We start from the raw sequence: 25219 nt of genomic DNA, 5'->3' as shown, positions 1-25219 counted from the left end.
CTTGTGGAGATTCTGCCAAGAGATCTGCTGTTAGTCTGATGGGCTTCCCTTTGTGGGTAACCTGATCTTTCTCGCTGGCCACCCTTAACATTTTTTCCTTCATTTCAGCTTCGGTGAATCTGACAATTATGTGTCTTGGAGTTGCTCTTCTCGAGGAGTATCTCTGTGGGGTCTCTGTATTTCCTGAATTTGAATGTTGGCCTGCCTTGCTAGGTTGGGGAAGTTCTCCTGGATAATATCCTGCAGTGTGTTTTCCAGCTTGGTTCCATTCTCCCCGTCACTTTCAGGCACACCAATCAGACGTAGATTTGGTCTTTTCACATAATCCCATATTTCTTGGAAGCTTTGTTCATTTCTTTTTCCTCTTTTTTCTCTAGACTTCTCTTCTCGCTTCATTTCATTCATTTCATCTTCAGTCACTGATACCCTTTCTTCCAGTTGATTGAATTGGTTACTGAGGCTTGTGCATTTGTCACGTACTTCTGGTGCCATGGTTTTCACCTCCATCAGGTCATTTAAGGACTTCTCTACATTGATTATTTTAGTTAACCATTGGTCTAATCTTTTTTCAAGGTTTTCAGCTTCTTTGCAATGGGTTTGAACTTCCTCCTTTAGCTCGGAGAAGTTTGATCGTCTGAAGCCTTCTCTGAACTCGTCAAAGTCATTCTGTGTCCAGCTTTGTTCCATTGCTGGCGAGGAGCTGCCCTCTTTGGAGAGGGGGAGAGGCGCTCTGATTTTTAGAATTTGCAGCTTTTCTGCTCTGTTTTTTTTGCCATCTTTGTGGTTTTATCTACCTTTGTTCTTTGATGATGGTGATGTACAGATGGAGTTTTGGTGCCGTGATCCTTTCTGTTAGTTTTGTTTTTAACAGGACCCTCAGCTGCAGGTCTGTTGGAGTTTGCTGGAGGTCCACTCCAGACTCTGTTTACCTGGGTATCAGCAGCAGAGGCTGTAGAAGAGTGAATACTGCTGAACATCAAATGTTGCTGCCTGATCGTTCCTCTGGAAGCTTCATCTCAGAGGGGTACCTGACCGTATGAGGTGTCATTCTGCCCCTAGTTGGGGGTGCCTCTCAGGCTGCTCGGGGTTCAGGGACCCACTTGAGAAGGCAGTCTCCTGATCTCAGATCTCAAACTCCATGCTGGGAGAACCACTACTCTCTTCAAAGCTGTCAGACAGGCACATTTACATCTGCAGATGTTTCTGCTGTCTTTTGTTTGGCTATGCCCTGTCCCCAGAAGTGGAGTCTACAGAGGCAGGCAGGCCTCCTTGAGCTGCGGTGGGTTCCACCCAGTTCAAGTTACTGGACCACTTTGTTTATCTACTCAAGTCTCAGCAATGGCAGGTACCCCTCCCCTAGCCTTGCTGCCACCTTGCAGTTAGATCTCAGACTGCTATGCTAGCAATGAGGGAGGCTCCGTGAGCGTGGGACTCTCTGAGCCGGGAATGGGATATAATCTCCTGATGTTCCTTTTTCTAAGACACTTGGAAAAGTGCAGTATTAGGGTGGGAGTGACCCAATGTTCCAGGTGCTGTATGTCACGGTTTCCCTTGGCTAGGAAAGGGAATTCCCTTCCCCCTTGCACTTCCCAGGTGATGGGATGCCTCGCCCTGCTTTGGCTCTCGATCGGTGGGCTGCACTCACTGTCCTGCAACCACTGTTCAGCATGCCCCAGTGATATGAACCTGGTACCTCAGTTGGAAATGCAGAAATCCCCCTTCTCTGCATTGCTCATGCTGGGAGCTGTAGCCTGAAGCTGTTCCTATTTGGCCATCTTGGAACCGCCCCCCAATCATATAGTTTCTATCCAAGGTCCTGGTTTCCCTTGTAGATACGTGGGGATTCCCCCTGATACTACTGACCACAGTATTTCTCTCTGGATAACCTAAAGTTGTATACAGTTACTCTATTACTAGAAGTAATGTGAAAAAAAAAAAAAATAGTGGGTGGCCTGCTTCTGGTACTTAGCCAGGATGAATGTGAATGTAACTGAAAGAGTATTCCAACTCTAGTCCTAGCACTGAGGAATTACTAAAGCTATATAGAGGCGATATTATTGTGAACTAAATAGCCTTTTGGGTTTCATATTCAAATATAATTAATGTAAACTCAGAAGGACAGAAAAGTATAAGTGCCTCATATGTATTCATTGTTCTGTATCTAACTCAAGTCTGAATGATTTGCATAAAGAGTTTTTTGATGTTTCATTCCCAGTCACAGTAGCCTAACCATGTTAATTTTGGAGGAAATTCCTTTTGTGGCCAGTCATAGGGCCCTTTCTCTAAGGAAAAGGTACGTTTTGGGAAAAGCAGATTTGGAAATTTACACTTTCCCTATTTAGTGTAAAATCTAGGTAAATAAGGATTCTAAATGATATATAAATAATTATGAATTATGGCTCTGTCTACTACTTGGAACAGAAAGGGGTGAGACAAGTTATTCTGTTAGCTAATCATACTGGCTCCTTTTATATTGTGTTCACATGATGGTGATGAAAGTGGGAAGCAGGTAAAAGAGGAAAGATGCTTGTATTAAAAAAAAAAAAAAACACTAATTTTCTTCTGTGAATCAGGCTTGATTTTTAGTCCCCTGGCTTAGCAGATGCTGATTAGTCAATAACATCTAATATGAAAGCCCAGAGATTTCTGCTTTGTCTCCTTGTATGTTTTTCCAGGACCTTAAAAGTAAACTGTAATTGGGAAAATGTTTTCCAGTACTGGTAACACTCTCACCTCATCAGGTCAGATTACCTTCGTATGAATTACAGTTTTCAGAATAAGTGTAGTAAATCAGGTCTTGATAGAAATCAGGTGGGAGAGGCAGTTTTGGTACTTAGGAAGTAATTGCTAATTAGTTGGAAACCGGTGGTTATTAGCCAGTGTTTTTTTTTTTTTTTTTTGTGCCTTAAAGTGTGGGCTCTGAGTCTGATGTCACGCAGATTGAAAGCACAGTCTCTGATTGAAAGCACAATCCTACTAGGATTGGTAGGGGGCAAGGAGAGGGAAATCAAGATGTTTTTCAATGCTTTTTTTATTTAAAAAATTTAGGCATAGATTTTTTGCTGATCATTTCTAATCTGGTCCAACTACAATGAAGTTACACCAATTCCTCCAAGGGACTGACAAACTTCTGATTGACAGCCTTAATTTTTAAGAATGTTTATGAATATAGACTTTTTGTGTGTGTCTGTATATATCTGTATATAATATTTTAAAAGGGAATTCCTGAAAAGGAGATAATTCAAGTTAGCTAATTGCCATTGTAGTCAGTCAACCTTTAAGCATTTACCTTTGTCTGTCTGTGTCTTAGACATTTGTAAAGCTTATTATACTTGTCTTATCAAGTATGTAAAGTTGTCAGGATCAAATAAAATTACTTATGTGCAAAAATTTCAGAAAGCACAGGCACCATATAAAAAGGAAGTACTATCATTTATATACTTCCTATCTGCTTCAATTCAGGGATTCTGTCTTTCCAGTTTTACTTACTTAAATATAGCACAGTGAAAACCTGAATTATACTTTCATGTGTATATTTAAGCAGCATACATGGGGATGTATATATTTTACCCAGTAATTTTTGAGCTTTGGCACCAGGATAAATCCCCCTTTATGGGTAATAGAAACTGCAGTCAAGAAAATAGGGACCTCAGGAAATTTGCTGAGGCACCCTATGCCTTCCTTTCCTTCAACTTTGGGTACAGCTTGGAAACTCCTCCCAGCCCCCGAAAAGGGGGGTGAAAGTTACACAGTACCTTGAATTTTCATTAGTATGGTTTCTTTGAAATATTATTCTTGATATGATTGGAAGCAGGAAATTTTAAGAAGTAGTTGACTTATCTTTTAGTTACCCAATTCCAGACTCTAAGACGAGGTCAGGAAAAGTCTTCTCTCTTTGTTTCCTGTTTTTCAAAGAAGATTCTAGCTGGAAAAGAACTTCGTAAGACTTAAAAAACCAAGAACATGTAAAATATAATTTTTGAATTTCACAACCTGTCTACATTAGATATGGTACCACCACTATATTTTAAAAGCAGAGATAGCAACACACAGAAGTTAAATGATTTCTTTTTCAATAAACGTTTACGTGACAGTGTTACACTTAAAATTTCAGTCTCAATTTTTTTTTCTGCCCATCACGTTACCCTGTTTTTTTCACATAACAGTAAAAGGCTCATCTTACAGAGTTTTATAGAATCATTCTGGAAGACACCAATTAAAATGATAGAATCTGAAGAATGCCTTAAAAGAATATTTTGTGGTGGTAGAATGCAGCGCAATTGGTAATACAGTTACTTAAGTCATAATATAGCTCACTGCCAATTGAGTATAGGGAATACAAAAGAATGTAAAAATTGATTTGAGGATCTAGCACAGAAATGCTGGATTTTAAAACTTAAATATCAGTAACACAATGAAGCCTTTAAAAGATGGCTGTGTTGAAACTTGCCAATGTGAATAGATACACATGGGCAGATGAGAAACTTGTGCAGGCTGACAACTGAAAACATAACTGACATGTCAAGTACTGCAAAGGTGCTTAAAAAATAGTATTCCCTAGTTATCAAGCAACAGCATTCTCTCCCAAGATGAGTGGTAAGACGTGTGTTCCTTTTTTAAGGATATTTGCCCATTCATAAAATAAATAAAAACATGTGTTAAAGATAGGGCCGGGCGCGGTGGCTCAAGCCTGTAATCCCAGCACTTTGGGAGGCCGAGACGGGCGGATCACAAGGTCAGGAGATCCAGACCATCCTGGCTAACACGGTGAAACCCCGTCTCTACCAAAAAATACAAAAATCTAGCCGGGCGAGGTGGTGGGCGCCTGTAGTCCCAGCTACTCGGGAGACTGAGGCAGGAGAATGGCGGGAACCCGGGAGGCGGAGCTTGCAGTGAGCTGAGATCCGGCCACTGAACTCCAGCCCGGGCGACAGAGCGAGACTCTGTCTCAAAAAAAAAAGAATTATTTCTTCCCAGAGAGGCCACGGGAGGGGGGGGGGGGGGGAGCACCTTTACATTATATGTTTATAGGTAAAACTGAAGCCCCAGGTAACTTTAATTTTAGCTTTAAAATTAGGCTGAATGTTATTCATAATCAGCTGAAAAGTGTTTGATATAAAAGCAATCCCCAGTTAAAACGTCATTCAAGGCTACTGTACTCTCTGCAGTGATAAGGTACCAGTGCTTTATCACAGAGAAACTATTCTGTATTTGGAGAATAGTGAATTAGATGAGCACATCTTTTGTGTAGTCAAACTAGACAGTAAAATTTAAGAATTGAGAAATCATTAACCTCATCCCATTATTTAAATATTATATATTTCATTTTTCTGCATCTGTTTGACTATCTTGTTCTCTGTCCATTTCCTCTTGCTTTCCACTAATAAACATCTTACTCCTACATAAAGGCACAAATAAAACAGGTAAAGGAATCCATTTAGGTACAATGACTCCTTCCCTTAAAAGAATTAAATGGTGCTTTTTCATTATTATGGAAGATATATATATATATATATAGTGTAATAAATAGTTATGTGTGTGTGTATATGTATGTATATGTAATTCTTTTTGGTTATGACAAGGCTAACGGGGACAATGAAGTTCGGATAAGAGAACCATGCCTTCTTGAACAGCATCAGCAGGTTGTTAAAAACCTTTATATAGCTATATGCATAATTTGTGTTGTGGTGTTGGTAAAATGCATGTAACACAAAATTAATCATTTTAAACTTTTTAATACGTATAAATGACGAGCATGAAATACATTTACAATATTATGCAATCATCACCACTCTCCATAATATTTTCATCACCCCCTAAGAAAACCCTCAAACTACGTAGTCACTCCCCATCCTACCTCTCATCCAACCCCTGGCAACCACGCATCTGCTTTTTGTGTATGAATTTCTCTATTCTGGACATTTCATATAAAAGGAATGATATACTGTGTGGCTTTTTGTGTCTGGCATTTTCACTTGTTTTCAAAGTTCACTCATGCTGCGGGATGTATCAGTACTTTGTAACTTTTTAATGGCTAAACAACATTCTAATGCGTAGATTTATCAATTTTGTTTATCCATTGCTCAGCTGATGAACACTTAGGTTGTTCTGCCTGTTGGCAATTGTGAATAGTGCTATGAACAGTTGTGCAAGTTTTGTTTAAACACCTACTTTCAATTCTTTTGGATATATACCTAAGTGGAATTGCTGTGTCATATGGTCTGTTTCATTCATAAAAGAACTACTAATTTGTTTCCAAAGTGGCCAATTCATTTTAAATTCCCACAGTGTATGAGAGCTTCATTTTCTTGACATCTGCACCAATATTTTCCCTTTTTTTTTTTTTTTTTTTTAAACAGACATTCTGGTGGGTGTGAAGTGATATCTCATTTTGATTTCGATTTGCATTTCCGGAGTAACTAATGACACTGAGTGCCTCATGTTATTGTTAACGTTTGTATATTTTACTCTAATGTTTATTCAAGACCTTTGCTCACTATATTAGTTTCCTAGAGCTGCTGTAACAAAGTACCACAAAATGGATGGGTTAAAAGAAAAGAAATTTACAGTCTTAATGTTGTGAAGACTAAAAGTAAAAAATCAAGGTGTTGGCAAAGCCAGGCTAACTGTGAGACCTTCATGGGAATCCTTCCTTGCCTCTTCCTAGCTATTGGTTTGCTGGCAATCTGTGGCATTTACTGGCTTGTAGATGCATCAGGCCAATCATCCATCTTTGTATGGTTTTCTCCCTGCGTCTATCCATACATGGTTTCCTTCTTAAAGGGCACCAGTAATACTGGATTAGGAGCCTTATTCCAGTATGAGCTCATCTTAAGTAATTGCATTTGCAGTGACTCGATTTCCAAGTAAAGATGTACTCTGAAGTACTTGGATCAAGACTTCAACTTATCTTTTTTGAGGAGACAAAATTTGACCCTTAAACTCCATTTTAAATTGAGATTCTGTGTTTTGGCTATTGATTTGTAAGAATCCTTTATATATTTTGGATACTAGATCCTTATCAGATACATGATTTGCAAATATTCTATTACCATGGGTTGAATTTTCACTCTCCATAGTGCTTTTAATGCACAAAAGTTTTTAATTTTGAGGTCTAATTTATATTTTTATTTTGTTGCTTGTGCTTTTGATGTTGTATCCGAGAACCGATTGCCAAACCCTAGGTCAAGAAAGTTCACACCCGTGTTTCTAAAAGTGTTACTGTTTTAGCTCTTAAATTTACATTGTTGATCCATTTTGAGTTACTTTTATGTATACAGTGTGAGGTAAGGGTCCAACTTTATTCTACTTTTTCACGTGGAAATTCAGCTGATGATTTTGGCACTCTTGTTGAAAATCGGTAGAGAGGTTATGGGTAAATTTTTGGATTCCCAATTCCATTCTGTTAATCTATTATGTTTATCCTTATATTAGTGCCTATGTTTGGTACCTGGTAGTTGTGTTTCTATTATTGTAGAATTGTATTAAGTTTTGAAAGTGTGAGTCTTTCAACTTAGTTCTTTTTCAATATTTGGCTATTCATGACCCCATGCATGTCCATACAAATCAGTTTTCTTATTTCTGCAAAAAGGCCAGGCCATTAGATTATAATAGGAAATTGAATTTGTAGATCATTTTGAGGAGTATTTCCATCTTAACAGTATTATGTTTTTCAATGTATGAACTTGATGTATTTCTATTTAAGTCTTCTCTTAACTTCTTTCAGCAATGTTTTGTATTTTTAGTTCCTTGGTTAAATCTGTCCCAAAGTATTTTATTATTTAGTTCTGCTATAAATGAGATTGTCTTAATTTCCTTTTTCAGACTGTTCTTTGCTAGTATATAGAAATTCAATTGTATTTTGCATGTTAACCATGGATTCTGCAAGTCTGGTGAATTTATTTTTAATCATTTAAAAAATTCTTCGTTTTACTTTATATATATCATGCAATCTGTGAAAGGAAATATTATGTCTTTCTTTCCAATTTGGTTGTCTTTTTGTGTCCTTACCTAATTGTCCTGCCGGGAACACACAGTATCATGCTGAATAGAGGTGATGAATGTGGGCATTCTTGCCATGTCCCTGATTTCAGGTGTAAAGTTTTGTTTTTAACCATTCAATGTTATGTTAGCTGCTGATTTTTCACAAACCTCAACCTGATAATGTTGAGAAAGTCCTCTTTTTATTCCTATTTTGTTCAGTGTCTGTGTTCACTTTTAAATGATGGATGGGTATTAGACCTGGTTAAATGCTTTTTCTGCATCAACTATATCATTATGTAGCTTTCCCTCTTCATTCTGTTAATGTGGTGTGTTACACTGATTTTCTTTTTCATATGTTGAACCACGTTTGCATTTCTGGAATAATTCCCACTTGGTCATGATGTATAAAGCTTTTAATATCCTGCTGGATTGTTTGCTAGTATTTTGTTGGATTTTTACATGTACTGTCATAAGAGATAGTTAATTACATAGGAGATGGTTTTCTTAGTGCATTTGGTTTGGTGTCAAGGTAATAGTTGCCTCAGAATTAGGTAGTGTTACTATCTCTTCTATTTTTTGAAATAATTGAGAATGATTGTGTTCATTCTTTAAATATTTGGTGTAACTCACCAGTGAAGTCATCTGGTCTTGGGTTTTCTTTTATTGGGAGGTTTTTGATAACCAGTTCAATCTCTTGTTAAGAAGTCTGTCCAGATTTTCTGTTTTTGTCGCGTACATTTTTGTAGTTTGGTTGTTTCTAGGAATTATGTCCATATCATTTAAGTTGTTTAACTTTTGGTATACAGTTATTCTCTTATAATCATTTTTACTTCTGCAAGGTGGGTATTAATCTTCCCACTTCCATTTCTGATATTAGTAATTTGAATCTTCTTCTTAGCATAGCTTAAGGTTGGCCAATTTTGTTTGCATTTCAAATAACCAACTTTTGGTTTCATTGACTTTACGGTTTTTCTATTCTGTTTCGTTTAGCTCTGCTCTGATCTTTATTTCTACACATCTGCTTGTTTTGGGTTTTCTTTTTCCAGTTCTTTAAGGTGTAGGTCGGATATTAATTCAAGATCTTTCTTCATTTTTTTGAGATGGAGTCTTGCTCTATGGCCCAGGCTAGAGTGCAGTGGTGCGATCTTGGCTCACTGCAAGCTCTGCCTCTTGGGTTCACGCCATTCTCCTCTCTCAGCCTCCCAAGTAGCTGGTACTACAGGCACCTGCCACCACGCCTGGCTGATTTTTTTTTTTTTTCTCGTAGAGACAGGGTTTCACCGTGTTAGCCAGTCTCAATCTCCTGACCTCATGATCTGCCTGCCTTGGCCTCCCAAAGTGCCAGGATTACAGGTGTGAGCCACCGGGCCTGGCCTTTCTTCTTTTTCTTTTTTTTTATACAGACATTTCCAGCTACAAATCCCCCTCTGAACATTGCTTTTTCTGCATCTCATAAACTTTGGTATGTAGAATATTTGTTTTCATTTGTCTTAAAGTGAATTTCTAATTTCTTTTGTGACTTCTGTGATCCACTGGTTGTTTTACAGTATTTATTTTCCACATATTTATTAGTTTTCCAGTTCATTTATATATTGAGTTTTTAATTTATGGGTTCTCAAGATTTACAGCTACTGTATTATGCAATAATCTTTTAAAATACATGAAACAAAGTTACAAACCAAAAATAATGCTGTCTTTTATATTTAATCTATGTACTTCTTTCTTTTAATAATATTTTTCATTTCTTTGTATGGCTCTGAGTTGTCCTTTCAGCTTGAAGGACTCTCTTTAGCATGTTTTATAGGGTGCGTCCATGTAGAACAGACTCCTTTCTCTGGGAAGGTACTATTATATCCTGCATTTTAAAAAGATAACTTTGCCAGGTACAGAATTCTTGGCCGATGGTTTCCTTTAGCACTCTAAAATGCCTTTCTGCCTCAATGGCCTCTAATAAGCAACTGGCTATTAATCTTGCTGAGGATTTCTTCTTCATGTTGAGTCACGTCTATCTTGCTGTTCTCAAGATTCTTTCTTGATCTCTTGACAGTTTGATTTTAATGTGTGGATCTCTTTCAGTTTGTATACTACGTGGAATTTGTTGAACTTCTTGGATATTGGCTTCATGTCTTTTTTTCAGATTTGGTAAGTTTGAACATTATTTCTTCAAATACTTGTTTCTGTCCTTTCCTCTCTCTTCTGGAACTCCTGTTCATACTTAATATGCTTGATGGTGTTTAACAGGTCTTTTAGTCTGTGTTCATCTTTATTTGTCTCCTCAGACTGGATCATTTCAACAACTAACCTAGCTTCAAGTTCACTGATTCTTTTTTCTGCCTATTCTCCTGTGAAGCCTCTCTAGTGACTTTTCCGATTATTATTATAATTTCACCTGATTCATTTTAAGATTTTTCAACATCAAAATTTATATTTGACTCCATTTCATAATTTTTTAAAGTTATACTGAAAGTTCTGGGATACATGTGCAAAACGTGCAGGTTTGTCACAGAGGTTTACATGTGCCATGGTGGTTTGCTGCATCCGTCAACCCGTCATCTACACTGGGTATTTCTCCTAATGCTATCCCTCCCTTAGTCCCTCATCCCCTGACAGGCCCTGGTGATGTTCCCCTTCGTGTCCATGGGTTCTCATTGTCCAGCTCCCAGTAGTGAGTGAGAAAATACGGTGTTTGGTTTTCTGTTCCTGTGTTAGTTACCTGAGAATAATGGTTTCCAGCTTCATCCATGTCCCTGCAAAGGACATGAACTCATTCTTTTTTATGGCTGCATAGCATTCCATGGTATATATGTGTCACATTTCCTTTATCCAGTCTATCGTTGATGGGCATTTGGGTTGGCTCCAAGTCTTTGCTATTATGAGCAGTACTGCAATAAACGTACCTGTGCATGTGTCTTTACAGTAGATTGATTTATAATCCTTTGGGTATATACCCAGTAATGGGATTGGTGGGTCAAATGGTATTTCTGATTCTAGATTCCTGAGGAATCGTCACACTGTCTTCCAGAATGGTTGAACTAATTTACACTCCCACCAACAGTGTAAAAGCATTTCTATTTCTCCACATCCTCCCTAGCATCTGTTTCTTTTTCAGTGGTTGCCATTCTAACTGGTGAGGTGGTATCTCATTGTGGTTTTAATTTGCATCTCTCTAATGCCCAGTGATGATGAGCTTTCTTTAATGTTTATTGGCTGCATAAATGTCTTCCTTTGAAACTGTCTGTTCATGTCCTTTGCCAACTTTTTGATGGGGTTTTCTCTTGTAAATTTAAGTTCTTCGTAGATTCTGGATTATTAGCCCTTTGTCAGATGGATAGATTGCACAAATTTTTTCCCATTCTGTAGGTTGCCTTTTCACTCTGAGGATAGTTTCTTTTGCTGTGCAGAAGCTCTTTAGTTAAGATCCCATTTGTCAATTTTGGCATTTGTTGCCATTGATTTTGGTGTTTTAGTCATGAAGTTTTTGCACATGCCTATGTCCTGAATGGTACTGCCTAGGTTTTCTTCTAGGGTTTTTATGGTTTGAGGTCTTACATTTAAGTAATTTAATCCACCTTCAGGTAATTTTTGTGTAAGGTGTAAGGAAGGGGCCCAGTTTCAGTTTTCTGCATATAGCTAGCCAGTTTTCCCAACACCATTTATTAAATAGTGAATCCTTTCCCCATTGTTTTTGTCAAGTTTGTCAAAGACCAGATGGTTTCAGACGTGTGGCATTATTTCTGAGGCCTCTGTTCTGTTCCATTGGTCTGTATATCTGTTTTAGTACCAGTACCATGCTGTTTGGTTACTGTAGCTTTGTAGCATAGTTTGAAGTCAGGTAGAGTGATGCCTCCAGCTTTGTTCTTTTTTGCTTAAGATTGTCTTGGCTATGCAGGCTCTTTTTTGGTTCCACATGAACTTTAAAGTAGTTTCTTTCTAATTATGTAAAGAAAGTCAATGATAGTTTGATGGGGATAGTACTGAATCTGTAAGTTACTTTAGGCAGTATGGCCATTTTCATGATACTGATGCAACCTATCCATGAGCATGGAATGTTTCTCCGTTTGTGTCCTCTTATTTCCTTGAGCAGTAGTTTGTAGTTCTCCTTGAAGAGGTACTTTACATCCCTTGTAAGTTATATTCCTAGGTATTTTATTCTCTTTGTGGCAGTTGTGAATGGGAGTTCACTCATGATTTGGCTGTTTGTCACTGGTGTATACAAATGCTTGTGATTTTTGCACATTGAATTTGTATCCTAAGACTTTGAAGTTGCTTATCAGCTTAAGGGTATTTGAGGCTGAGACAATGGAGTATTCTAAACATACAACCATGTCATCTGCAGACAGACAATTTGACTTCCTCTGTTCCTATCCTTTTTATAATTTTTATCTCTTTATTGATATTCTTTGTTTAATGATATATCATTCTTTTTCCTTTAGTTGTTTGTCCATGGTTTCTGTTAGCTCTTTGAGTATGCTGAACACATTAATGTCCTTGTCTAGCAAGTCCAGTGCCAGTGCTGCCTCAGGGTCAGTTTCTGTTAATTTCTTTATTGTGAATAAGATGACTTTCTTGTCTCTTTATATGCCTCAGGTTTTAAATTTTTATAAACTGGATAGCCTGAACATTATAATGTGGCAACTCTGGAAACTAGATTCTGCCCCCTCCCCAAGTTTTGTTATCATGGCTTGTTGTGAACTGCAGTTTGTGTAGTAGTGATTTGTTTAGTGACTTTTCTAAACTGTCATATGTTGTCTGTGTAGTATCTATTGCATTAGCTTAGTGGTCAGTCAGTACTTTGACAGAACTTTCCTTAAATGCCTGGGGACAAAAGAAAAATAAAAAAGATAAAAGGAAAACATACTCTCCCCACCTTTACAGACAGGTTCTCTATTGGGGAACTCTTTCAACACTTATTCAGGCTGTTTACAACTCTGTTTCAGTCTTCACTTCCTGTTTGGTCTGGGTGTAAATATTAGTATCAGCAAGAGGTGAAAGTTTAGAATCTTCTCAGGACTTTGCTGAACATGGATCCTGCCCTGGGTATGGGTACATCCTTCCAGAGTCCCTGTTATATGCAGTATTGTTTCCAAGTCCTTATTTTCCAAATTATTTCACTACCCAGCTTCTCCTTTCCAGGCTTTCAGAGTGTGTCTATTTGTCCCATCTGCAATCTCTTCTCCAGGCAGCAGTGGTTTGTTCATTTAATTTCAATGCTTTCAAGAAATCATTCTCAGCACAGTCACTTTTTCACTTGGAGAGACTTCTGAGTTACATGAACCAAAGGCAAGCCCCTAGATAGGTCAAAGCGAACACCATTTCTTAAGAATGGGATTTATTCTGCTCCCTCCAAAGCCAGGAGCCCACATAAGGAACGCAGGCTGCAGTCTTCAAGACCATTCATGACTGGGGAGGAAAGAGGGCGAATCCAGATAAAATGCCATTAAGCTATCCAGCTGAGTTTCAGCTGCCTTTTTAATTTAAGCAGTTGTTTGGTAAGTTTTTTTTTTTTTTAACCATATTTCCAATAATTGGAGTCTGACAGTTTTTTTTTCCAGCTTTTCTAAGGATGGGTATGCACCTGGAGTTCCTTGTTATCATTTTTCCTCACATCTATGCATAATATTTGGTGGAAATAGACAGACGTATCAACATTTTGGTAAATGTGACATGATTTTCCTATTATGGCCAGAAGGTGAGATGCTTTGTTAAAACTTTATATAGTACTTGGACCCTTGGTATATGTTATAAATACATGCATGTATTTCAGATATAGAGGAATATGGAAAAATCATAAATGGCAGATGCTCATGAATTATATTAGGGAATTTAGGAGCTAATGAATGCATACTTGTACCCTTTGAGTGTGATTAGCTACAATGCTTATCTTTTTCGTACTATGAGAGAAAACATTATTAAATATATTGGTCTGATCCAGTATAGTATATTGCTGGAGTACGAAGAAGACGTTGTTTTACTATTTTAAACTTAATGAGCTCTGGAGTCTTCAAGCATCAATTCAAATATTTTGTCCCTAGATACTCCAGCTAATGTGTTTGCCCCAGTGACCAGTCCTTTTTAAAACACAATTTTTAATGTCATTGCTTGAAAAATATGTCATGCCTTATTTAGAACAACCACTCCCTTCATGTACCCTTAGGGAGGTTCTTCTGATAGCAAGAAAGGGAATACTTGTCAAACTCTATGGTTACAGCAACATCTTATCTCCCCAAATCACCATGCTTGAATTGTAATTGACAAGGGATATTACTTCATGTGTAAAAGAAAACTACAGTAAGCGCAAAATGCTACTGGGCTTACTTATGTGAATATCTAATGCCAGGAACAGTATGTTGAGCAAAATGCAACAAGTTATTAATCAGATGTTATTATAAAATGAAACTCCTTTAGGTGGAATTTTATAATTAGGATTTTTCTCTCCACTGTAGTAGAAAAATAATTGTTAAACATATAATCAATTTTTATGACAGCCTGGAACACACAGTGAGTCTGATTAAAAAGTGACACTGGAGGATATAACATACCAGGTACAAATCAATGATTCAATTCTCATTGTTTAGCAAAGGTAAACACATCATATGTATGTAATTTTGCGCATGTTACATTCTGTAAGCAAACTATGTGTTTGAGCCACTCTTCGCAATTCTGCCTAGAGCATTTTCCAGTCAGTAATGACTTATACTGAGGCAGTATATTTTGCTCTAGAATCACTTCCGTAATGTAACAGTTGTCTATAGAGAAGCCACAGCTTTTTAAACCATGAAATTTTAATTTTAATTGCTCAATTAATTTTAAATGGTCAGAGGAAATTTTAAATGCTCATAGGAAATTACAAAATAGGAGCTAGAAAACGTTTACTAATATGGTATAGGAAAGTACTACTTATCTGATAGTGTCTGAGAATCACCTGACTTTGATATGATTAAAAGATTTACAGTGAGATTAGAGATAATTTGTAATATCATTTAATCAGCTGCATATTAACTGCAAGATAATTCTGAGGTTTCAGGATACAAACAAAAGTGATTATAATTAACATGTTTAATACTTGTAAAATTTGACCTGAGATTCTCTATGTAATCTCTGAAGTTTTGAGTACAATGTAAAAAATCTGCAATGGATTAAGAATTACAGGTCAGGTTTTGCCTAGGGATAGGCAGTGAACAAATGACTAAGTTCATCTATTGCTTTTGCATAAATGTTATTCCAAAACTAAATTTATTCATCTAAGTACAAGAACTGGGAAAATTAATGTTATTTTTAGTAACAGATTTGGGATTATGACTATAAACTTAAAATTATGTGATTTTCACTGAATATTATGTTTTGAAAAGATAGCATTCATCCTGCTAACACACACACTGCCCTGGGATATAACTTGATAAACATGCCCCAGTAGGCCTCTGTATTTTCCATTCTTCATTGAAATTCATAGATTTAAATAAGTAAACTCAGTGGTTGTATACCTGTTTCTTGTCTGAGGCTATATAGCTGGAACTTGCAATGAAAACAATCCTCCATGGTCTATTATTCAAATGTTAATGAAAATTAGATAACAAACCTTAAAACGAAAAAGCAAACACTTACTTGAACTGACTGAAGAACTGCTTTCCTAAACCCATAATTTGGGTAACTCCACAGAATATAAAAATCCATGTTTGAGAGTTCAAAGGCCTGGCTATAAACTTTATTTTCGGCTTTCAGCTTCCATCACTTCTATAAGTCAGATTAAATTTACATTTCCTGACTAATTTACAAGGTTATTGTGAGGAAGAAATACCATAATATATGTGTAAACTAAAACAGGATACAAACATAACAGTACACTACACTCCTACGTTTGTTTTCAAGAAAACTTCATTGAATCATTCACTAATCCTAAGATAATTAACCTTTTGTCTGGATTCAAGGATTGAGGCTTTGATGGAAGGCTGGTTCCATAAAACACATGAGGAAAATGGACATAGTGGGTTGTTTCCTCGAAAATGGATATAGCGTGTTAAGTTTACTCTTACTTATAAGTCTGGATTCCAGGATGACATCTAAAGTTTGAGAAATAACTCCTAGTTGTGGTATGTTGCTTTTATTGTCTGATGCCTTTGAAGCACACTGATTTAATGCATATTTACTTTAGATTCAGATCTCAAGAAGCTCTAGGCCTTGGTTAGACATCCAAATTGTAGGTACCATTCATCCAGTTCCCTGTCCTATATACCTTTATCTAGTTAATAATAACAAAAGACTATTTATAACAGTGCACGTCCTTTATAACTGAAACTGCAGTAAGTTTAATTTTCAGTACATGACATATTTTCATGCATTTGCTTTATCCCTGTACAATACTAAGAATCTTTAACATACATTTCATAGGTTTTCTTTACTAACATTGCAGTCCTTTCCTAATGAGTCAACAGTTCTAAAACATGAATTCATAATTACATTGTCATTTATTTCAATCCTGTGGCACACACTGAATATAATAGGCTTGAAAAACACTTGGATATTTCCTTTGTAGATTACTAAATGCTACCATTGATTTCTATAAATTAAATTTACTAGGAAAACCCACAGTTTAAAAAAAGTACACAAGAATAAGCTAGCTGATCACAATCGAATGAATTCAAAATAGTATAAAGTCAGGAACAGTTTATCTTCATGGTAAACATTCACTTTATGCAAATCCCACTTGGCTTCATTTAATTAAAAAGCTGAAAAAGAAAGAAAATTATTATGTGCTGAACATAAGGAAAATACAGTATGTTTTTTATTCCATTCTAAATTAGCACATGTGAATGTAACATTAAAATGTCATAGTTGTATTAATTCAGCTAATTGTAATTTTTACATCAGGGCAATTTTTCTGAACTAGTGCCTTTAACCAGATCAGGCTTAGGGTGGGAACAGGGTCAGGTGAGAGAAGATGCTGAAAACTTTAATTTGTGCTTTAAATTTACATACACATTCTTCTCACTGCTGGCTAGAGAAATAGTTAAATCAGAATTTAAAATGGTAATGTAGAAGAAATACAAGGGAATGGACTGAAACAAACGTGTGAAGTGGGTCATTTGAATGTCCTAAAAATATTTTTTCTCTAAATGTATAATTTAATCACTTGGTCTTTTGTTAATATAATTTACAATTTCATCATATTGAACAACCAAAAAGAGTATACATAAATCATAAAACTTCGGATGAAACATCAGCAGAGATACTTGTACATATAAAAGATAACTATTTTTTTTAAACTTCCCTAAGCAAAGCTTTATGAAACAAAATTTAATTTTGTAAGATGGTAAATCAATTTAAATAACATTTATGTAGCTTTTGTTTATATCTGTATCTTTCTGCTAATATGTGGCATGTTCTTTTTGAGTCTTGACAACACAAGACAACTTTTCAAGGCAACCAGAGACAAACCAATTTTTAATTAAGTATGAAAGCAAAAATGAAATCAATAGTTCCTGCAGTAAAAAACAAACAAAAAACAATAACAAAAAACATGTAGCTGGAAAAATGTCCCAAGTAGGTAAGTTTCATTATCTGGATGTTTAAATCGTAATATCCTAGGCATAAATTGTTTTGTCTTTCTGAACCTCGGTTTCCTCATTAGTGAAAAGAACATTTGTTTTGGATGATTCCGAAAGTTCTTTTCGGTGCTAATATTTTAGGATTCTGGTGATACTATGTGCAAAAATAAATATATATTTTAAAATACAACATTTTAGTATAAAACATAAAATATATATAATATATATTTAAATTATATAATATACAGTGTGTATTATATAGCATCAATTAAAATGTAAATAACGTCATAGCACAATACAAACCAGAAAAATTAATCTTCTTCGCTGTTTCTGAGAAATTGTTAAATTAGAAGATAAAAATGATGTGGTGCTATCAGGACGCAATGAGACATCACCTTTACTTTCAAGATAATAAGTAATGAATAAAGCGTACTATAAGGGTGACCATCTCCATGAAGAAGAATGTCAGCAGTAAACCTCGTCAGGGTCTTAAGCTGTAGTTGCTGTTCAATCCACATGATCCTTAAAAACACTGCTGGTAAAGCAGATAGATGTGTCAGCTGTAGATGAATTGTGGCATTATGTTTTGAAAAGATAGCATGCATCCTGCTAGCGCACGCAAGCTATCATCAGCTTGCTCTGAAGATGAAGCTAACTGAAGAACCAGGGTTAATGAAAAAAGAAACCTTAATCATAAAATAAACTGATACTTAAAACTAAGGATTTGTAGCTTTTTGTTGTTTAGTTTTTAAAGGATCTGCAATTTTCGAGTTATGGAGCACTAAAGATAATCTTTATTATTGCTAATGATATTACCCCTGTGAAAGCAAAAATACTAACTTGATCCATAATGGTAATTTTATACCTTGTAACTTTTTAGGAGTTTTATGATACTTAGGTATAATCAGAGTAAAAGGATCTCTGTGAGTACTTTATTAATATAATCTTTAGTTATGCTGTTTTTTACATTTTATGGTTTTCAAAACTGAAATACTTAGTAATTTTAAGCTGTTACAACGATCAGTTGTTTATATCATGAAATGACAAGTATATATTTAATCTGAAACTGATTAATTGTCCTACAATAAAGGATACATCTAACAAGTAGAGTACTTTCTATGGTTTTATTTTCAAAGCTATCATTTTCATTTTAAAGTGTTATAAAAATGTCTATTTGTTCAAGACACTGGAAACACTTGAAGCACAAAAATGTCAAAAATGTTTGGTTAAAATGTTTCTGAGAAAAGTATGGACTGCTGTTCTCTAATCAGTATTTTAGGTTTCATTTTATTTTCATTATGTAAACAATGTCTAAGGTATGTTCCAGTATGAATGTTTTATATTGATATTATCATTCAAGGAATTAGTCTCTCATTTCTAATCAAGATCGGACATGTATTTTTTCCCTTTTCACATTTATCTAACAATTTTGCTGCATAATCTAACAGTGTAATAGTTCTTACAGATTTATGGTTCAATAGTGCTTGGATATTGTTTTTTCTAATAATGCTTATCACAAAAATGTATAAATGCCTTTGTATCATACTTTTTAAAGAAACCGTCAAGAATACTGAAAAGTGAATGTATTCCCCTTACGTGTGCTTTTCAGTTTTGCGGTCTGCTTCCAGAGTGAGTGAGAAGCAGCCTTGGGTACCACCATCAACTTCTGTATGGAGTCCGCTCCACTCTGAGTCATGAATGAATCGCACTGTAGTTATCCACAGTAGTAGTCAGCATGTGCACAGCACTGATTGCTGTGACTGGCTTATTTGCTTATTCTGAAGTGAATATATGCATGGTCAACTGTAACTCAGGTAGTAATAGAAAATGGAAGTTAGTTGGCAAGAGTAGCAAGTTGCACACAAGGGATAAGATAGAAGGCTAGGACTAGCACAAATGTGACCCCAGAAGCTCCCACTTCCCCTGGCCTAAGGAAAGCAACCATTCCTTTCTAGTCTGTGTCACTTTGTTGCTTAAAGTCCATCAGGGATGCAGAGAGAGACTGTCTACACAAAGAAGGAATGGGACGACAACTTCAAACCATTTCTCTCTTTAAGGCTGGCTCTCTCCTCAACACTCCCTCATGGTAGAAAAACCACGATTTAGATGAATATATGGTCTTTGATGTGCTGAGGAGTAATATTCCATAGGTTTATTAGCAAGTTTATTACTTGAAATTCAAAATACTTTTCTAGAGAAACACGCAAGTGTTAGCTATTTTCTTAACCTCGGGGCCCCCAGAAGTCTGTTTCAATCAGCATTTAACAACTATTGTGTACTAGAATTCTGTGCATAGAAGCGTGTTGCAGAAAATGAAATGATTGAAAGTCATGGCCCTTATGTTTCTTTTAGCTAAAGGAGAAAAAGACCTGGGTATGGTTAAGTATGATACAGTGACATGTTTGATATGATGATGGTGTTACAAGAATTGAAAAAGCAAAACTTGAGAACAAGTAAGATAAGGGGACAGCAACCTAGACCAAAGAAGCTGGATGGGGAAAGGTATCGAAGTATGAGAACATATTCAGTGTTGTGTTCAGCATGGCTAAACTAGGAGTTAGCACATTTTCTGTAAAGAGCCAGAAGGTAAATATTTTAAACTTGGTGGGCCATGGGTCTTTGCTGAAACTACTGAACTGAGCTGTTGTACAAAAGCAGCCACAGACAACACATAAAACAAACCTGGCTGCGTTTCAATGGAACTTTATTCATAGGCACTGAAATTTGTATTTCATAATTTTCATGTCACAAAATATTCTTTTTGACTTCCCACCCCCCGATGATTGAAAACTGTAGAAGCCATTCTTAGTTTGTAGGATAAACTAACACAGACAGACAGTAGTTCCTGAGTCTTGTATTAAACCAGAGGGTGTACTGAAGGATATACCATAAAAAGTTGAATGGCATGAAACTTAAAATAGTTGTGGCAATTCATACAATGGTATTACTATATAGCTAGTAAAATAATCTATACTGTAGAATGTAGTTAACTGCATTGGAATATGCTCATGATGTATAAAAGAACAATAAGCAGCTTACAAAATATGTACAGGCTAAACTGATGACAGTTGATGACCTGGGTGTTGGCATTTATGAATATATTTTCTTCATTTTGCTTATCTATCTGTATCTTCTAGAGGGAACGTGTATTAGCTTTCCCCTCCTTTTTATTAGCTATTAAGGAATTTTAATGAAGAAGCAACATAATCAGTGCGTATCTTTAAAGAATTCTGACACTACCGTACAGTAACTGATGGATTATGGGGGATAATGACTAGACATTGGGAGATAATTTAAGAGGCTCGGTGATAGTCAGAAAAAGATACAACGTACTTAAGACAGCAACTGTGGGAAGAGAAAAGTAATGTAGACCAAATAACACAAAGCAGGATGAGGATGTGGGACGAGGACAAAATGACTCCAAGATTTCCATCTTGCATGACTATGAGAATGACAGTGTCAGGGAAAATGGGGAAAAGGAACGGAAAAACAGATCTGGAGGCAGATAATGATTTTTGAATGTATTGAGGTGAACTGTTAATGTGGTATTCAGGTCTGGTTCTGGATCTCAGGACAAAGGTCAGGAGCTGATAATGTATATTCAGTGCTGAGAAATAATCTCAAAGAAAAAAAGAAGGTGTAAGAATGTCATGTTACAAAATCCAGGGTATACAGTTTCCAAGACGGGCTTGTCAACTAAAATGCTAGGAAGGTCACATGAAGAGAACTTTGGATTCGGTCACTGGTGGTTACTAGAGACTGAGGATATATCAAAAGCTTGTTTGTTGCTTTTCCCTTTCGTGAAATATCTGAACAGGTAGCAAATAATGGCTTGCTGTTGGTTTTGTTTTTTATTTATCTTGAATTAATGACTCCATCTGTTTCTCATATTTGGAAAAATCAGAATGTACACAGTGTTCCGGAACAAGTGTACTGTGTTCCAAGTGGGAGTTGGTTAGACTCTAATATCTTCAGCTCAACAGAATTTTTTGGGGCACTGCTCTTTCTGTTGTCAAACTGGGGAGGAAGTCAGGGAGATCCGGTGGTTACACAATGTCATCTGTCTCACAGAAATCACTTATGCGGGTAAGGGGCAGTTGCTCAGATTTCATTTGGTATCCAAAAAAGTGCAAAGGGGAAAAAAGGTTTGTGTTGTTCACCAAGCAGAGACAAGCCAGTGGCTGAATTTTCATTCCTATCCATTGACCTTGTGGATACTGCAACTCACTGAGTTATTCCTTTTAATCTTTACTCACATACACATGTGTTCTATGAGAATGCTAGAGAGAAGGACATTGTGGCCCTTAGCTAGAATTCTTCAGCCGAAAGTCCTGGGGCTCTCTTCTGTGTAACAGAAGATTACTAAACCCAGAAGAGTCTTCGGGTCTGAAACACATGGTCTTCCAAAAAGGCCTGAAGAAATCTAAGCCAGGCCGGGCGTGGTGGCTCACGCCTGTAATCCTCCTGCCCTGCTTTCAGTGGGTTGCTGAATGATACGGAGTTTCTGCCAGAGTAAGAAAGCTGTATTACCACAGTGGAACTAAGTATCTAGAGCTGTTTTGAGGTGTGTGTTAGCCTAGACCCTTGGTTCTCTGGGCTTGAGGGGGTGGGATGTGCAGTGTGGGATCCAAAAACTGGATTGTGATTTTTCTGTAAAAAATTACCGTGAATTTATATTTTATATATATAAAAGAACCTACTATCTGTTTCTGAATTTAGCAAATGTTGATTTTAAAGTATTCAGTAAGTTAACTGTTTGGAACACTTGTATTTTTTATTAACCTTGAATATTAAGACTTACATTATTTGTTAATGGGAAAAAAGATTTGGCTACATTTTTCCTAGGCAGAATTAAACATATTTGTCGACTGCCTTTTTCCCCTAAGTGATAACAAACAGAAGTTAAGACAGTACATTTGCTGGGAGTGGAAGGATTGCATCTGTCAAATGATTAACTTCACGTGTCAGTCTTTTCGTAGAAATTTTTATCTGAGGACTTTTTCCTAGAGCAGATAAACATAATAATGTAAGACCGGAATATGGAATCTCACAGTTAAAAGTTAAGTTATCTTACATTTGTAAAACAGTAATTTACTATAACTTGTCTTATGAGATAAATGTTATAGTCTCTATATTTGAAAAATGAGGAAAACTGAGGCTCAGAGAAGATTAAAAGACTTGCCTGAGGTTATAGAGTTTTTAAGTGCCATGGTCCAAATCACATCTTCTCACTCAAAGTCCAGATCACTTTCCAATACACCACAATGAAATACAACAATATGGAAAAAATAATCCTTAAGATTGAATTTCCATTTGTACAATATTATTACAAGATTTAGCTCTACATTCTTTATCTAGGTAAGACAGGGGATAGACAATGGTGCCTTTACAGAATGGCAGCTTATCTCTTAATCATCTCTAAATCCTTGGACCTTTATCAGTCATTCTACAAAGCTAGGACTCAGTATGAGAAAGGTTAATACCAGTGAAATTCTCATCAATAATGTGTCCTATGGGCTGATCATCACACCATTTAGATACTATTCTATTTGTACAGCTTAAGGTTGTTAAGATGTACAAATGAATGCAATATTGCTATACACTCTACATGCTGGAATTTTTGCCTTGCTGTGCTTGTTCATTATCATACTTTCTTCAAAATTGGTATGAATGCCTTTCATTTTTAGCTGTTATTCCGTACATTTCCTTACTGAGCACCATTCCATTTTTGTTCATGTCAAGGTAACCAAGGACATGATAAACTATTACTTTTGTTTTAAGACAGTGGAAGGCACTTTGTGTCCACTATAAGCTTAATTTATATATTCTGTTTTTCACTTGATATCGCCCAGCTCAGAACTGGAACGGCAATACCTCTTTTTTAAAAAGTTTTTTTAGAGACAGGGTCCCACTCTGTGGCAGAGGCTGGAGTGCAGTGGCACAGTCATAGCTCACTTGCAGCCTCAAACTCCTGGGCTTGAGCAATCTTTCCACCTCAGTTTACCCAGCAGCTGGGATTACAAGCATATGCCACCATGCCAGGCTCATTTTTAAAATCTTTGGTAGAGACTCATCTTGCTGTGTTGCTCAGACTGGTCTCAAATTCTTGGCCTCAGGCAATCCTCCTGCCTCAGCCTCCCAAAGTGCTAGGCATGAGGCCTGAGGTACCACTCCCAGCCACGATAGTTATCTTTAGAGCTCAAGTTTGGGGAAAAACTAAGTTTTCCACAAACCTTCAGCTATGAAAAACAACCTGACAACTCCAGGGGGTGTCATCTGATATGAACTGCATCTTCTGGAGCTGGGGTAAGCCGGTAATCTTCACTCTATTTCTATTTTAATGGTTCCAATTGCATTTAATAGAAGTACACAAGGAATAAAGTTTTCAAGTAAACAGATTCAACTAACAAGTACATAGTGAGCACCTACTATGTGCATAGCACTTTGGAGATATATAAAAGGTATTTATCAAAGACACAAATACCTTATAATCTAGAAGAAAAAAAGACAAACACATGAAACAACTATAAATGAATACTTAATGAAAAACATAATGCAATAAAGTACGACTGAATAGTCAATTGCTGACATGGCTAGTACAGTTGAAGAGGTTGTAGATGAAAGTGAGTATATTTTATTGAGAACCCATTACATTTCAAAGACTATAAATTGATTATATAATTTATCCCCAGAAAATTCTGAGGTAGGTTTTATCATTCCAAGTTTACAGATTAAACAGGCTTAACCAAGTTCAATATACATAGAGAAGTGACTAGAGCTGCAGAAAAATGAAACTTGGAAGTTAAGTAACTAACTTTAAGTCCCAAAGTTAACAGGAACCAAAATTCAAACCTAGATTTGTCTAAATGCAGAGCTAGAGCTCTAGCTAATACGCAATGAAACCCCAACCTTGAACTCGGGACCTCTCCTAATTACTGTTATTTTTCTGTTAGATGATACTACCTGCCTAAGACAGAGTCTAATGAACAGTTAGGAAGCAAAGTGACGGAATTACTAGAAATGTGTCATGTTATTTTCCTAACAGAGAAAACAGAGACTTAATGTACCTTAGATGTTACTACAGACATCTTCTAAAGGAAACTTTTGTGAACACAGAGTGCCAGTGAAAAATATTAATAAGGTAGTTACCCATATGTGAATATGATGTCCTTGCTAGCACTTTGCTCTTCTTAGAAAATGGGGCAAGCACCAAAGTTCATGTAATATATAAAATGAATTCAGTGCTACTACTGAAGTAGTATTTCCTCCTTTCTGAACTATGGCTCAGATGGTAATTAGATCAAATTCATAGTAACCCTCCTATTTCACTGACAGCTTCAAGAGACTCAGGAGCCCAATTACATTCATCAAAAATAAGACAAAACTACTTAATCTTTAGCATAAAGAAAAACTTCATAGCAAAAGATTAAATAAAAATGAATTTAAATAATTAGTACTATGTGCCAGGCAATGTGCTAAGTGATTTGCAAGCATTCTCTCATGGAATCTTTGTAAGAGTTGAACGACATATGACAAATCATCTCCATTTATAAATGAGAACTCAGGTTGACCAAAGTTAACCTGCCCAGGGTCACACAGTCAGTAACCCGCACACTGGGGATTCCGATCGGGAAAGTTTGCGTATTAAATTTAGAAGACAATCTGAGAGAGTTTAGTAATGAGGTGAAACAGAT

General features: G+C 36.3%; 1 protein-coding gene across 4 annotated transcripts in view; it reads right to left on the bottom strand.

Annotated features, from left to right (window-relative positions):
• Window positions 1-16247: 16247 nt before the first annotated feature.
• TUSC3 (tumor suppressor candidate 3) overlaps window positions 16248-25219 on the bottom strand; it is a 296682-nt gene continuing 287710 nt past the window's right edge. For 2 of the 4 annotated variants that reach the window (XM_023219164.3, XM_023219163.2), the window contains one exon: window positions 16248-16706. In XM_023219164.3, coding sequence (XP_023074932.1) covers window positions 16699-16706 — 8 coding nt within the window. In that variant the 3' untranslated portion in view covers window positions 16248-16698. Of the gene's footprint in view, window positions 16707-22707; window positions 22773-25219 lie in introns of all 4 variants that reach the window. The other 2 variants (XM_023219162.3, XM_023219165.2) reach the window with 2 other exon arrangements.

The sequence above is a fragment of the Piliocolobus tephrosceles genome, chromosome 7, assembly GCF_002776525.5.
Source record: "Piliocolobus tephrosceles isolate RC106 chromosome 7, ASM277652v3, whole genome shotgun sequence".
Classification (NCBI taxonomy): Eukaryota; Metazoa; Chordata; class Mammalia; order Primates; family Cercopithecidae; genus Piliocolobus; species Piliocolobus tephrosceles.
The sequence above is the reverse complement of the archived record's forward strand: the minus strand, read 5'-3'. Positions and strand labels throughout refer to the sequence as shown.